This window comes from Anopheles stephensi, chromosome 2, assembly GCF_013141755.1.
Source record: "Anopheles stephensi strain Indian chromosome 2, UCI_ANSTEP_V1.0, whole genome shotgun sequence".
Lineage (NCBI taxonomy): Eukaryota > Metazoa > Arthropoda > Insecta > Diptera > Culicidae > Anopheles > Anopheles stephensi.
Window position 1 is genome coordinate 77,543,559 of NC_050202.1, and position 16,674 is coordinate 77,560,232.

The window sequence follows — 16,674 nt, forward strand, 5'->3', positions numbered from 1 at the left end:
CACAAAACCCCCGGATACCGATGTTAAACAGCTAGCAGTGGGTGAAATCCCTTATCCCTCGATACGTACCACACATCGGTTGCGCCGTTCACCTCCTCGGCGGTGCCGTTTTCGTTCAGCACCTTACGAACGCTGACCCGCTCGATGCCCGTTATCAAACCGTCCGTTTTCTCGTGCAACAGTTCCTCGAGATTGCGCGCATGGCGCCGCATGTCCTTTGGGTTCGAGTCCAGAAATACGAGCGTCATACGATTGATATCGGCGATCAGGTTGACCACAACGCGGGCCCGTGCCTTGTGTACCGTGCCGGTCGAACTGTTGCCATTATTGTCGCGCGCTTCCACCAAAAATACGAGCGGCGTCTGCCGAACGCCCTGGAACGATCGTTGCGTCTTGAGCATGCCCGTGTCTTCGCTGATCGTGAAGTACGTGCTCGGTGCGTCCTCGTGCGGGATCTCGTTCAGCTGCTCGTCCACATCCAGCAGCGCGTACTTGATCTGGCCGTACGGTCCTACGTCACGGTCGGTTGCCTTCACCTGCAGCAAGGGCGTTTCAATGTCCGCGTCGGCATTGATCACCGCGTAGTACGTGTCGTTGCGCGTGCTCTGTTGGTACGTCTTGGGAAACACAAACTGGGGCGAGTTGTCATTCTCGTCCTGCACAATCACCCTCACCGTGGCAGTGTTTTTGTGCTGGTTAACGAAATACTTGTTGCTTGCCAGCCGAACCTCGAGCGTGTGGCTGGCGGCCGTCTCGTAGTCTAGCGGAGCGATCAGTATCAGTGCGCAGGCATGGTCCTCGATGGTGACGCGGAACAACTTTGGCCCATCGGCATTGCCGATCAGTTCGCAGCTGAAGCCACCGTTGTGTTTGGTGGCTTTCTTCGAGTTGATGATTTGAATGAGCTTAACGGTCGCATTAACGCCCGTAGACTCCGGCACGCTCGTGGTGTAACTATCGTCACTAAACGCGAGCCCCTGCACCTCCAGATTCACGATACCACCGTTCTCAAGCCGCGACTCGGCCGAATCACCGTTCGGATTGGCCGGGATGTGACCCACGTAGACGGGAAGCGTCGAAACACTGCTCAGCTGCGGTTCGCCCATATCGAAGGCACGCACATCAATCAGATACTCACTGTCCTCCTCCTTGCCCAGGTCGTCGCGTATCCGTACGATTCCGGAATCGGCATCCACTTGGAAGTACTTTAGCGCTTTACCGCGCCCGACCAGCTCGTACCGTACCACGTTGCCGGGCGAGGATCCATCCCCGTCGACTGCCGGCATCGATCCAACGATTGCTCCGATCGGCAGATTGTCGTTGATGCTGACCGGTTCGGGAATCGAAACAAACACCGGTGGAATATCGTTCCGGTCCTCCACCTCGACCATGATCCGTATGTAGTCGCCCGGATTGGTGCCATTGTTCTCGAGCGTACCGACGATCAGCTCGTGCATCTTGTCCTTCTCATAGTCCAACCCGCGTATCGTCTTGATCTGGCCCGTACGCGCATCCACCTTGAACAGATCGCCGGGACCGCGCTTCAGCGTGTACGTAATTTCGGGTTTCGTGTCCGGATCGAATGCCCGCACCGTGGTAACCGTCAGGTCAGGCACGTTTTCCGGCACTTTCACCTCCAAGGTTGACTCCATAAATCTGGGCACTTCGTCCGGGATGTCGCGTACCTTCACCGTGACACTGGCCGTACCGAGACGCGGTTCCGGTGCACCGTCCTTTGCCGTCACCACAAATCGATACTCCTTCTGCTTCTCGTAGTCAAGCGCGGCCTTCGTGCGTACCTCACCAGACTTTGAATCGATCTTGAACGGAATGTCCGACGGGATGGTGTACGTGATCTCCGCGTTCATACCTTCATCGGCATCGGTGGCGTGTACCGTTCCGATCGCCACGTTCTCCCTACCCTCGTCCACCGCAAACACGTACGGCAGTTTACGCTCATCGAACTCGGGATTCTTGTCGTTAATATCCGTCACCTTAATGTTAACGGTGGCGCTGCTCGCTAAGCCTCCATTGTCCTCTGCCCGTATGATCAGCTGATAGCGCGTAAGATCCTCACGATCGAGCTTCCGGATCACGCTGATCACGCCACTGTCCTTGCCGATCGAAAACTGGCGCAGATCGTTCCCGGTCGTGATGGCGTAGCTGACCGGATCATTCTCAGGATCTTCCGCCTTGAGCACGATGACGGTGGAGTTAATTTCAGCACCCTCGCTCACCTGCACTTCATACACCGGTTTGGCGAACCGTGGCGGTTTCGTGTTTGGGCCGGGTGTGATTGTCACCTCGACGATGGCCTGCGACGACAGTCCCCCGACGTCCGAGGCCTGCACCGTGATGCTGTACTGCTCGCCAGCATTTAAACGGGTCCTGGTTTCGATCTCACCCGTGGATGGGTCGATGGCAAACTTGCTGCCACCGTTGTTGGACACGTGGAAGATCGAGTACGTAATGACGGCATTATCGGCGGCATCGTTATCCGTAGCCTGAACCTTGGTCACCAACCGTCGGCCATCGCCCGCCATCAGCGTAACCGGCGCAACCATTGCCAGCTTCGGTGCGTTGTCGTTGATGTCGCGTAAGTTCACCGTAAGGCTCATCGGCGCACTGGCCGCATTGCCACTCGCTTCCCGGGCCACCACCTGGAACAGATATTTTCCCGGGCTGGGAGGATCACGGTCAAGCCCTTCCTCGTTAACGCGCAGTATGCCTTCCTTCGACACGGTAAACGAGGGCGTCGTTACCTCGTAGATATACTCCATCCCTTCACCTTCCGTGCCGAGATCCTGATCGGTGGTGGATAGCTTAATCGGGGCACCGTGCGCATCCATCACAACCGTGCCGATGGGCGAATTTTCATCCACAAAACCCTCGGTCGAGGTGATGCTAATCATCGGTGGGTAAGCATCGACAGGCTTTACATTGATCGACAGCTTAGCCGTGGTGTATCGCTTCATGTCCGACACTTCTTCTGCCTTGACGATGATGTCAAACTTTTTGGCCGTCACCGACGCGTCCACCAGTTTGGTCTGTTTCAGCACACCCGTCTGCGGATCGATCTCGAAGTAGTCACCGTAGTTGCCCGGAATGCCGCTCAGGAAGGAGTACCGGATAGGCGCACTGATCGTGTCGAGATCGACCGCCTGTATCCGCTCCGGTGTAACCGTCAGCACGCCCTGCAAAGTACCGGCCGGTACCGATGCACTATACTCCGGGTTGAGGCATGCTCCATCCAGCAGTACACATCCGCGATAAATAAAGGACGGGTCCTGGTCGTCCGAGTCAGCAATGTCGATGGTTAAAGTTGTTGTAGCCGACAGTCGTTCGGTTGCATTTCGAGCACGATCCTGAAAGCAGGAGATATACGGTAGAGCTTGATCAGTGAAGTCGTTCGTAATGAGTGACATCAGGAGCAATTCAATCATTTACTGGAAAGTGAATCATAAAATTGGTTTAAATATCACCAACTGCAAATGGTATTGGGCGCATTTAACCCACTCCCGTTGAAGGTGTGTCGTCTTCTGCAGAGCAATTCTGACTGGTTAGCATTGCCGCATTTAAGTACTATTTTGGTATATTCATTACTATTCATTGAAAGTAAAATCGTCAAAGCAACAGCAACAGTGGCACCCTCCCCCCAGCGAGCCAATATTCGAGCTGGATCGGTTCCTTTCACCTGATCGGCAAAGGGATCGGGTAATTGGAGTCGCTTTTAATTGGCAGCTTTATACAACCGGGTGCCCAGGAGCGGTCAGAAAAGCAAAGAATAAAAGCCGTAAATGAAGTAGAGCAATAAAGTTTGTGTTAATTGATACTTTATTGAATAGCATACCAAGTTGAAACTGGCGACAACTCTCGCAGATAGTGCTAAGACGCTTTTACGATTTTAAGACTATTTCGTATGTGCTACTGGAGCTTAAACTGCTGCCGTTAATGAAACCAGATCCTAGTTTGATCGACGTAATAGACCTGCTTAGTGGTAGAGGGATCCATCCAACAAAACTACCTGTTCTGCAAACCTTTTATCTTAGAAACTCGATCAAATTCATACAGGACAGTAAGAACGGTATCCCAGCGTAGGTTACGAAGTGTCTGACTTTCGAACAGATATAACATAACCAGCCTGTCCGTGTTATGATATGCTTGATGTCTGGAAGTACTATAAAATTAGTTACAAAAACACCCCACGACGAACGATGCAACCCATTAAGTCAAGAGCAAACATTGAACTTTACAGCTCACTTCTCATCATTCCGTAGACATTATGGCCACCACGTCGATGAGAGACGGCGGTGGATCGTTTTGCCATTGTGCCAATCATCTCGTTGCGTGGATCAATAACAGCCTTCCCAGGGGGGGAAGGGCCAGCCATAACAATCAAATGGCATCTTTTGTGCCGAAGGATTTTAACTTCTTCTACTTCTGTGAAATTCTTCCCGCGAGTAGAAACCACTGAACCGGTCGGTAATCCCGCTCTAGACAGCGTGCATCATTTTTTTGCTTCGTCCGCAGCGGAATCGGTTTCATTTTGCCCTTAAGGAATCTTGCACATCTTCGTCGTGCGCCATCATTCTGACGCATGGTGCAGATTTCTGTCCGATCTCTGACATGTTCTTTCTGTTGCGGTGAATCTAGTCCAATCATCATCATTGCGGGCATCGTTATTGGTGTCCAGAGTCGGTACACTAGCTTTGGTTCGCGATGGAGTCGAGTAGGAAGATTCCATGCAGCAGCTCGTGTGGAAGGGAGAAAATCATTTAAAACTCTCGTTACACACACGTTCTACCTTTCAGACGATCATGTCCTGCTGATTGCTTCGCTGCATCATCGCTGCAACGGGCAGCAATCCCTTCAAAACGAGATGCAAATTACTGTGTGACGCGATGCATCATTGCCCACCGCTCGCTAGCCGTTTGTGCCGGTCAATCGGTTCATTGGCACCCTGTTAGTGGTAACACCTCAGTAGCCCTAGCAATCTCGCGCCCAATCCTCGTGGTCATTTGTCAAGCATCGGTAAATTGAATGTAATTGCCATCGGATGGGCGGCTGACGGTGTTTGGGCCTGAGGCTCATTAATCATCTGTCCTTTCGGGACGAGTGCCGCAGGACATCGGCTTGAATGGTGCCCACCCTAACACCGTCCATCATTCTGCGCGCTGATAGCCCATCGGTACACGTGTGTGGCTGATTCGTGTGGGACAGATTTTGTTTCTTTTAATTAAAAACCTTTTAAAAAAGAAACATAATGCAGCGCCATCGATTTTGGGGCAGCTTTGTGAAACACAGTGAATGTAAACAATGGCCGCGGCTGTGATGAGATTACAAGACCACGTGAGCAGTGATTTCAATGCGCTCGAAAAACAGAAACCCTTCCAAACGCGTCTGTGTTCTGTCAACGCTATATTAACCGGCTGCCGGGCATGCCACCCAACAGGGACTCACTGGGGGCAGCCTGAAGCGGTGCGTCTCTGTCGTCGCTCGGCTGGTCAGAGTTGAAGGTTTAACCTTGTTTTTCGAATCGAATTAGCGCAGCCCGACTATTATTAATTATCACTATCGGTGTTCTCGTTCGGTGTGGGCTGCTGTATTCGGGGTGTTCACCGCAAACAAAAGTGGTCAAACAGGCAGCTCTACAGCATGTTTGGGGAGTTTCCTTTTTTTTTGCTGTTGTTCGTTTGTGAAAATTGGAACACGGTGGGAATGGGTGTTAAATTAACCACCCATGGCGAGGTGGTGGCCGGGGAGTTGCCCGGTCGATTCCTGCGGTGATAGTTACGCGTTGTAGTTGTTTGTTAACTGCTTCTTGTGTTCGTACCATGTGATCGCTACAAAACAATTGTCTCTCAAGTTTGTGACAAATTTTGTTTAAGCTATTTCTTCCTACACGAATACTAGCAGTCGGAGTAAAGCGTTGAGATAATGTAATCGATCGATTACTTTTGGCATCGATTACCTTCATCATAGGTCTGGAGCGTGTATAGCACTAAATTGGTCCAACGGAAAGGTATGCATTTTCCAATTAAATTTGGATCCCGCAAGGAATGCGTGTGCCTTACCCGGTTTGGGAGCAGTGCCGAAACGAGCCGGCCAGTAAGCCAGGTAGCCTAGCATTAGCAGGGAAGTCAAACTCGATGCCTACCGAGCCACAATGCGGGCAGGGGGAAATAACTATCTTTAGTGTGTGGTGCCGACGGCCAACGTTCCGAGAGGAGTTCCATCGAGAACACTAAGGGACGCAATCGACGCCATCGGGGCGGACCCACTCGGCACGTAGCATGGCGCCTGCAGCAGAAAAGATAAAGTTGTTGTGTGCGTGTGTGGATCGGGGTTGAAAATTATAATAAATTGATCACGACCTGGGCTAAGGGAAATGCAAGTACTTTGGTTCGAGGCAAATCTTTTGCCTGGCCAGTGCACTCTGTCGTATGATTTCGGTGCGAGTCGCCCTCTTTCTTCGTGCCTTCGATGCTCGTTACGACGGCTAATATCGAGAGGATCCACTCCACTTGAATGGCGATCGAAAGGGAAACTCGTTGAGCTACCCCCGGTTTCCACTGGGCTCCAACGGAACAGCATCCACCGGCCGAGCTTTATCACTCTCGCTGACGACCCGACTGACCGCTCGGTGTGCGGGGAGAGTGAGATCGCGTAATTGCATAGGACGCCCGCGTGCGATTGTGCACGTCATCACAACCAACTCCCGTCCATCACAACACCTATTCCCGGAACCCGGAAGCTTGTGGTTCGGTGTGTGATTGCAAAAACAAAACAAAAAGCGGGCGGCAATGTTCTCCGCCAACTCCAACGCGGTAACGATATAGCACTGATCATGGGGCCGTCGGTAATGGTTTGTTACCGTAAATGGATCCGTCGTCCTCCTTGGAAAACCTTCGATCGAGAATGCAACGCGCTAGCCCCGAAACGACGAAACCCAAAACGGACAAAACGCTCCCGACGCAAAGACCAGCGCCAATGACGCAACGCGGATCGTCCACCAGCAGCAGACTGTGTCCGGGCGAGGAAACAAAAACTTGCACCACGAATTAAGATCACAATCTTTATTATCTCGCGTAATTTAGGTCCACATTTGGCACCTTTGGTGGTGTGGTGCACGGTGGTACCCGCCGTGCCCTGCTGGACTGGCCTATTAACGTGACTTGTTAATTCGTTTTTGCACCTGCTTCTTCCTGGCACGCTGGGAGTTCTTGGGTTTCGTCGTACACGAACGGAACCTATTATTGAGCCATGGTTGCCGAGCACTAACAAAGTCACCTCCAAACTTGTGTGAGCAGGTTGGTTTGAAAATGTGTAAAAAATTGGCCTCCGATAGCGCGCTGGAATCTTTCAATGTTACGCAAGTAGAACTAAAGCTTTCAATGCCAAATCTTAGCTGGATGTTTTGCCCCGTTTGCAGCACTCCTTGCTGGCGGATATTCATAACGCTATTAGATGAACCGAGATGGAACAGCGTTAATTGAGTGTTCGTTTTTGGTTGGTGGTTGAGTTGCAAATGTTATACTGCACCTTGATCATTTTCTTATAAGGTGGTTTATTATCGTTTGCCATTTCTTTAAGTCCTGATACTTGAGATAAAAAAGCTAAATTAAGCCTTTTAAGCCTTGCGATAAAAAAACTGCAGACTGAAATTTATTGGAGAGATTAAATAGTCCAATTGCTGGACGTCTTTTACGAAAAGATTTATAGAGTTTAGCTTTGAAGAACCCAACCATGTTTGAGTCGAGCAGCATTCAGGTTGGGCTCAAGCCATGCCCCCTGTGTCGTATGCTCTGATTTTCGCTTGCAGAATCGGTGCAGGCTAAGGACCATGCATCGCGTATCAAGTGGATTCAGTCAGGGGGTGCACAGGTCCCGTCCGTGAAGTTGCAGCAGCTTGAACAATCGAGGTCGTGGAATGCAGGTCGAACGTATCACCCCCAAACAAGTACTCGTGAAGCATTAGGCAAAAAAAGAACCCCGCAAACAAACAAGCCCCAAACGAAGGCTTCATTATGCTGCACCCGCTCGCTCCCGCTCGAAGATGCCTCCGTGTACAGCGCCCGGCAAGATGCTAATGGAGAGGGAACCGTTCACCACCCGGGCCATGTCCGAGGTGGGATGAGGGGGGGGTGTGTATCAAAAAAAGGGCAAAAACAATTTACCCATTTCGTAGGCTAATTCCCGGCACAGTTAATCTGTTTCACCTTATACGCCAGTCGCACCGAGACCAAGTTTTGCGGAATCGTCTGTGGATGGGTGAGAGTCGTCGGCAACTGCATCTGTCTCCCTGTGGGTAAGTGGCTACGATAGGGTAAGGTTTCGGTCTGTGGCCTGCTCTCGACACTTGCGGGTCCACCGCAGCTACTGTGCGCGTGTGTGTGTTTTGGGTTTGCTTCTGGAGAGCGCATTCCAACGCGGCTGGTTCGGCTGCGTTTGTTGCGATATTTATGCAAATATGCGACGGCTAGCTGAAGCAAACAAATATCGCCCCAAACCATGTTGCCGTGTGGCACCACACCGTGTTGGATAAGGTTCGTCCACCGAAGCGGACGAATCGGCTCCAATTACTGTCTGCCGTGCCGTCACATTGCACCTGGGCCGCCCGACTGCCAGCGAGCGGGTTCGCGTGGCTGGTCCATCCTTGTCGGGACACGTGGGCTACCCCATACGTAAATTGCGGACCCGCGCAGAGCCTTTTCTGGACTGGTTGGCAATGGTGTGTGGTATTTAGGTTAGGGGAGGCCCCTTTGGTTTGGTCTTCCATCGATGGTCCCCGAGATGCATATGGAAATAGCAATTATTACATGAATGCTGCAGCCCCACAAACGCATCGACACTTTAACGGGGGAACGGCACGCGTATCAAACAGGAGGTCGGGGGGGGGGGGGGGGAGAAAGTATTCACTCACCCTTGCGAGTAGCTTGCGAGCAATCGCACACAAACACAGGCTGATAATTAAATTGTCAAGCGGGCTAGGCCATCGCCGAGATAGTCGCCGACCACTATCCGCCCGACACTCGGGGGTTGAACCACGATCGGGACAGTGATCGGTGGCTGTCGGTTGCGATTAGGAAGCTTCATATTACTGACCCGCCGCCGCCACACACGCCATCGTCAGTTCATAAATCACGGACGTCGCTGCGGGCAGAGAGAATGGCAGGACTCCGTTCCGGTAGTGATTAGATGTCGTTAGACTTTCACGCCTTTACGCTTGAAAGCTGAACCTGAACTACTGGATTGCCACCCAGCGGCGCCCGAAACCGAATCGAAGCGTGCGGGAAGCGAATTTATTGGCCGATGTTTTTGCTTGTTTCGGGCAATTTTTCACACGGAGCAAATGTTGCGATACCTGATCGACGTTGCTGTCGGTGATCACGTACAGGATTCGGTGCTGGAAATTCACACTTGCCAGAAACTATATAATTATGGCGGTCGCCGTGTCGCCTCAAAACCTCCGGACCGGGACCACCAACCCTTCGAGAACCGCAACAAGGGTTGAGGTTTCTATCTCTTCCACTTTTGTTTCTCCAATGGCTTTAGTTGACTTTTTTGTTTTGGGCGTGTTTTGCACCCTGCCGGGTATGCTTTGGCAGTGCTGCGAACTGTATGCGGCTGATAGTGCGCTTTATCATATGTGTTTGCTATTAACAGGGACCGAACGGCTGTTTACCGCTGGATGACGGTAGGCCACCGTTGGATGAGGGTAGCGTGCATGCAACCTATCGAATTTAATAACTCATAATTATTCTTTTCGCGTGTTGTATGCTTCTACAACGCTGATGCCCTTCGGCAGTGTTTGGTGGATTAAGAATCCCGGTTCCAGGAAGTGTATATTGGTGGAAGTGTTAATCGACCGGTGAAAAGTAACCGTGTCGAAGCAAAAGGTGTTTTTATTGCAAAGCCTGACGTATCCTCGCTAAGCGTGGTATTAGAGTCGTAAAGAGATTTTTCATCCTGCTACGGTGATTATAGCCAGCGGGTAAGACCACAAAATGAAGATATCGGCTTATTTTAGACCCGGACCGCTGCGAGAGCACTTGACAAATCGGTGAAAGTGTTTAGCATTAAGCTTAATTTGCAATGTAGCTACTTTATGCACCGGTATGGGCGAGATAAGGTCTGCTGGCGAAGGATTTATTAGCATTGTCATAGCGAACACGCTAATAACGATCAATAGCGGCTGGCTCGGAGCAAGTGTGTAGCTCGCTGCTAGGAAATGGTTCAGAAGCTTGATTAAATAGAGTCCAATTTCTGCACGATCCAACAAGCAACACCGTGTGTTTAAACAAAATTACTACACCCCACGCCGCTATGGAAGGACAGTTAATGGTTTTGACCACAGAGGTTGATTTCTAAATTCTAAATAGATCTTGTAGCGCAGAACTCCAACAACCTGAACAGGTACCTCATACGAATGTACATAATCGCCTACTCACGGTGCATTATTCTTTGTCGTGATGGTGATGATGATGCAGCTCTTACAGCACTCAGAATGCATAGAGATGAGATCAACGATCAGAAAACATTGGTCACTAGTAACACCTTGCATATGGCAGGGTGATCAACAGAAGCAGATACTAATTGGAAGACGCATTAATCCACCTACTGGCAAGCGTGCTTTCGCGCGTAGATCAGATGGAAATCAATGGCACTGATTTATGATGCGAGTAATTGGCCTTTAGCCGTAGGGCACACACAGGGGTGTCGGTAATTATTGTCAAGAGTATCGTTAATCATTAGACAGTGTTTTTTTGTGAGTTCTGATGTGAACATTGCTTTAGAATATTGAGGGGCTGTATATATTTCTACTTCTAAGATAGCTCTATTCTCAACAACATTCTTAAAGTTTTAAATCTCTCAAGAGTTACGGGACCAATTTTTTGCTCACATTCGCTTCTAGACAACCACAATGCTCCTAATGTCCCAGAAGATAGAGAATGCTGCAAGATTCCAGAGGACCCTTCGTTTTAAATGTACCAAGCCCAACATGGCCAACCCCTTACCTTGATTGCGGGTCGCCATGGTCTACATCTGACGGGCTGCTACAGTACGGTGTACTTTAATTGCTAGCAGGCGCTGCAGGCTGGGCAACTCATGCGAAAGGGTGTGCGGGTGGTGTCTGACCTAGCGGTGGTTCCCGTTGCCGGCGAGGCGAACCATCTCGACCCCAAAACTAGGGAGCGTCCTTGCGTTCGTTTTGTTCTTGGTACAGTTTCGCTGGTACACGGTACACGGGAGAAAATGGCACGAGCCGTGGTCCATTTTTTGTTGTTGTTGCTTAAAAAGTTGTGCAACACAGATCGATTGATCGTTTATCGGTGTGGAGAAAGGGACGCGTGGGCCTCGATCGGTGGGCACTGCCGGGAACTTGGTAACGCTGGTTGAATGATTGAACCGACCTAAAAAAATGCGGTCAGCAACAATCAGCGCTGCACTAAACCCTCGGGAGCGAACTAGATTAAGCACTTGAGGGGGGGGGGGGGGAATTGTATTGGAAGGGCATGGGGCTATGGGGTAGCATGCAAGAGGCAGAAGAAGCAGCGAGTGAAGCGCTGCACGAGGCCTGATTCTAATCTCCGATAAGCACCATCGCCATTGCGCGCCGGCCAGAAAGATCGAGCAAATGGGATGTGGATGTGGATAAAGCAAGAAAAGAGGCTTTGAACCCTATTTGAGGTAACGTTACAGGGAGTGAAGAGTTCACCAACGTGTTCCTATCTTACGGTGGGGCTTTTGGATTTTTTCCTTCTCTCCGTTAAGTATCATGCTCACCATTCAGCGCAGAATATCGATCGAGAACCGGCTGGAAATGAAGAAAATTAGATCACTTCCGATTGGAGCGTAGGGGTTAATTGGGGACTACCTCGACTACGAAGGTTCCTGCCGGGTTGTTTAGCTGCCCCCAGACCAAGCTCATCGCAACGGCCGGCCGTGGTTTGGTTGGTAGATTAAAAAATAAAATGCAACCAAAGCGCCTTCATTTAGACTCTCTCGCGCCCCGGAAAGGGAAGTGTGAACACCAGCAATGGCGGTGTGGCATTAGGCTTCATACATCGAGCTGGAATGTGGCTCATCGCACACGGGCAAGAGCATTCGACCGGCATTAGCGTTGGATTACGGTTTCGGTTTGGCATTTTTCGCACTTTCTTCGGGGTCGGCCGGGATCAAAAGCGAGTGCGAATGACGACGATGATCGGCGATCAGTGCCGTTTCCGGGCATGGAATCAAATCCCGCTTGCCTGGCCGCCGATATGTTCCGACAGGCACGCATAAAATGATGAATTAGCTATTATTAAGTGATTAAATAATGCGATCGAATAGCGGTGGGCTTAGCGGTGTTTGATGCTGACCGCTCCGTTGCAGGTGAAGCCGAGACGGGCATTTGCGATTCCCTTTCCGCCTTTTTCGCAATCGCAAGTAATGGTCCTTTGGGAGGAGGTTTCCCTCGTCCACTGGTGTGGACATGCGAAAAAAGAAAACTTTCACTAATCCCGCCGAGTCACGTCGCGTGAGTGCAAATTATTTACGCGCCGCTCGACACGAGATGACATCGAGAGTGTTGCCCTTTTGTCAGGTACGGCATTCCGCATTCATCCACTCCTTGTCACACATCGCCCGGGTGCGTTTTATGTTTCACTTGCAGCGAACAGTGACGCTGTAAAGTTCAGCACCGTTTTGGGTGCTGGTTACAAACACTGACCGCAGAAGGACACCGGGTGGAGTCTATTGTGCCCGGGGGGGTCAGCTGCTGGGAGGCCTGCTTGGACGGTTGCACGTTGCAAGCCCAAGAATTAAGCTGATGTCGTAAATCTTTTCCCATAAATCAGTACCGTGTGCTTTTATCGCCTGTCATGCTGGCTCCGAAACCTGCGGACGGTTGCGAATCATCACCGTGCCCATGATTTTATCTGAGTAAGTGCAAGAGCTATGATTCCGTCCGGTGGGGAATCCCAAACGCATGGCCCGTTCCCGAGCGTTGTTGATAAGTTTGTCTGATAGGATATCTTCATTGTGCGATCGGCGATGATGCTGGTGGCGTCCCGGGGGTCGCAGCAGTCGACCATATCGCGTATGTGTCGCTGATCTCTGGCGGAGGGCTATCTCTGCGTGCAACCGGCGTGCCAGTGCAGAGATACGAAAGTGATGGCATGTGTGAGCAAGAATCACTTCTCAGTCTCAGCCCCTTGTACCAACGGCACCGTAAACGGCGCGGATGGTGATGATGACTACGTGCAAATATGAGCAGCTAATGGAACGCTCCTTGAATTAAGAGATGAAACCGCTCTCGGAGCGGCGGTACACAGGGCATCAAGAATATCTCGCACTCGCAGGTCCTCAGAGGACGACAGCTGAACTGAATGCTAATGTGATGATTGAAAGGATGGCGGCTGAAGAAGAGCAAAGTTTGTTACGGGGACATTCAACCGGTCCCTTCGGCTCCAGTGTCAACAGCCGGTGAACAGCCGACTGAAGGTGATTTAAATGACGTTCCTGGTGGAGCTTGCGATAAAGAAAAACATTGTTTCTGCGCTAATGAGAATCGTCGTTTGCGTGTGGTGATGTAATATTTAAAGACGCTACACAACGATTGCATTCGCTGACAGCAAAACACAGAAGAAACCGAGATAACATTTCAGCGTCTTGTAGTATCAGACTAGAGAAGCGATAAATAGCTTCTCAAAGTAGGAGCGGAAAGCAGAATGTATAATGTACATAACTTCACACCAATTAGAAGTTTTTTATCCGATGGATCATGTTACCCAGGGTTGGCAGCAAACCGCCAAGCTAAACATTGCCTTGCCGCTTGTCCAACGTAGCAGGAACGATCTCCGAATGTATCATCTTCAGCAATACGCCGCCAATCTAATGTTGCCAAATCCCCCATGCTCAATGTGATCGTGAAATGTTAAAATTGTTGTACCGCGATTGTGTTTCCCATCCGTTGCATTCGCTTCTGTGTCCGTACAGTTGTCGTTCCCTGTGCCATCGCCATTGCCGGTGGAGATTGCCGCAACAGCAACAGGGTTCGGTATAATGATCATGTGAATTTATGCTGTTATTGATTTGCTTGGGGAATCGTCTCCTAACACCAGCACTCTTAGGTACCTGGTACGGATGCTATCGTATCGGTGGTTGGTGATGATGTGGCGCAGTGGTTATTGTGTGAGTGTCTTCAAGCGCGAACGATGCAATGATGTGCATCGAATGCAGCGAGTCTTCAGGCCATGGTGGGTACGCGATGTATCGCTTGCTGTTGTCACGGGACTTTGTCATGAAGCCAAATAAGTCAGGAGGTTTTCAGCTTGAAGGTTGATTTCATAAAACATCGTGAAAAATCCCACCAAAAACGACTGTGCTGTCGGTAGCAGTGTTCATGGGACTGTATCCCACTGCATGACGATGGCTAGGTTGGGGTTGCAGGTGCATGGTGAGCTGTAGAAACCACCGAACGATACGCATCATTAAGCAGCAATCCTCACCTATCAGTTGTCGCAAAGCTTGTCTGGGACTGGCTACAAAATATTTCATAAACCCAGCGTAAGAAGCTTTCCTAGACGAACAAAATTAGGGCAATGCAACAGCGTGCTACGGTTTAATGACAATTAAGCACATCGTAGGCATAGGAGCAGTAATCGCATTTCGAACCCCAGCTCCGAATGCACTGAGAAAGGATTGTGCCATTGGTGGTGGTGCAGCACAAAGCTGGTGACACCTACGGGACACACGCGATTGCAACGGGCCTGTGCATGTGTCGTGCAAATAGATTCATTCCGTTTGTCATGGGTAGGGTATTTAAATTTGTTTTACCAGTGCCTCACGGCCACCGGCATCGAGCAACGTGCGCGGAAGGAGCCAAGAGTATCGGGTGAATGAGCACAAAAATACATCGGTGCCCATGGCCGAAAGACACCGCGTCTTTTGCGTAAGGCGGGGTGACTTAAATGGAGCAAAACAAATCATGCCTGCCGTACAGGACACTGTGGGAGCGACCGAGTGCCATAAAGATACGGGACCGATCCGTATCAGGTGCCGAGCGCTGATGTCTCGAGCGGAAAGTTAACATCCTGTCAGGAAGGTATTTACAGCACGGTGTAGCTGTGACATTTAGAGCCTTCCAGTTTCCACCTGCTCTGGCACGTTGCGTGTGACTCTGTTGGTAGGTGCCGCAAGCAACTATTTAACGCCTCGAAGAGTTGGCGAGTGCGTACTTGTCGGTAGGCTCGGTACGTCCACCGATATCAAAGCTTTACACCGCTCGATGGTTTTTTTCGTACTTCGATCTCAAGTTCCAAAGAACCGGCTGCCGATGTTAATGGTGTAGTTGGTTGGCTTGGGGTTTTTAAGCTGTTGTACAAAAAAACACAGACTTTACCATCATGGACGCAGTAAAAACCCGAAATGTCTCGTTGCCCGTAGCGAATTAAAAATATATCTTGCCCCGGACCGCACACACCGAGTCGCGCCATTTAAATTATGCCTAATCTGAGCCGCGTGTAATCATTCGTCCCGTACGCTGGGTGGAAGTATAATTATGAAAGGCGAGCAAATGGTGGCGGCGCGTGCACGAGCGCGTTTCCTATGTGCGTTTGCTTTACCATTTAATGCCCATAAAGCTTACACTAGGCAGCATTTTGTTCGTTCGGCGGTACCGTACAGTGCACATCAGGTACACCACCGGCCGCAAACCGGCCCACGGACGGTTCGGTTGTAATCTGGCCCGCCTCATTCATTCATTCGGGTTCGATAGAATTGGAGATCCTAACAGATCGATTAGGAGGTCCGCGGATCGAACCGCGACGCGTAAACGGCCGAACCGCGGGCGTTAGGCTGAACATGTGCAGGTGACGGCGACAATGACGACGACGTTTGTCGAATATTGCCACCAGCACTGCAGACAAGGTGTCGAAGGCTTCATTGATCTGGCAGCGCGATCGCGACCGAAAAGAATAACTGCTATTAATGTGTGTGTGTTGAAGCAGACGAGGGAGGGACTGAACGGTCGGCAACACCACAACCCCGGCATAACAGTGGAAGCAATAGAAGTGCAAGAAACCAATCAGAAAACGATAAAATCATGCTCCATTTTTTAAAGTGAAGCCTCATTTGCATATAAATTTTCCTCCCCAGTTGCGCTCGAAGCAGCACCATGATAGATTTCGACGAGATTTAAGCGCAGCGCGGTTTGGTGCGACCTGCTCTAAGACGTGGTAGTAGTCGTAGGTTCAACGCGGGTGCCTGAACGCGTTTTCAGGCAAACCACCGGCCAAGCGTCGTTGTTGAAGGTTAACTACCCCTACACGCCGGACGCCCAAAATTGGAAGTTGTTCCACCGTCATGGTCGTGTTGACGGGAGGTACAGAACGCCTATGCCCTTTCGTGCTGGGTAGCGTGACAAGAACTTGTCGCGGACAGTTTGCCAGAACATAGCACCTTTGAATCGTGGTTGTTGTTTTTTGCTATGCTCTAGTTTGATCGAGGGGGTTCATACAGGCGATTTTACGCACGAGGATACCTATGGAGCACCTGAAGGTTTGGTCCTGTAGGCACGTAATCACGGACAGCATGAGCCTAGGTGAGTCGTTCTTTCTAATCTACTTCCCATGGTTGGGATTTTAGCGGGCAGCAATGGTGTCTTTCGGTACCTTGACATGGTCCGTG

The 16,674-nt window shown here is 50.6% G+C and overlaps 1 protein-coding gene across 6 annotated transcripts in view; it reads right to left on the reverse strand.

Moving 5' to 3' along the window:
* The window catches only part of LOC118508445 (cadherin-99C), a 134,218-nt gene that overhangs the window by 2,581 nt on the left and 114,963 nt on the right, over nt 1-16,674 (reverse strand). For all 6 annotated transcript variants that reach the window (XM_036048239.1, XM_036048240.1, XM_036048237.1 and 3 more), the window contains exon 8: nt 70-3,365. In XM_036048239.1, coding sequence (XP_035904132.1) covers nt 70-3,365 — 3,296 coding nt within the window. The remainder of the gene's footprint in view (nt 1-69; nt 3,366-16,674) is intronic.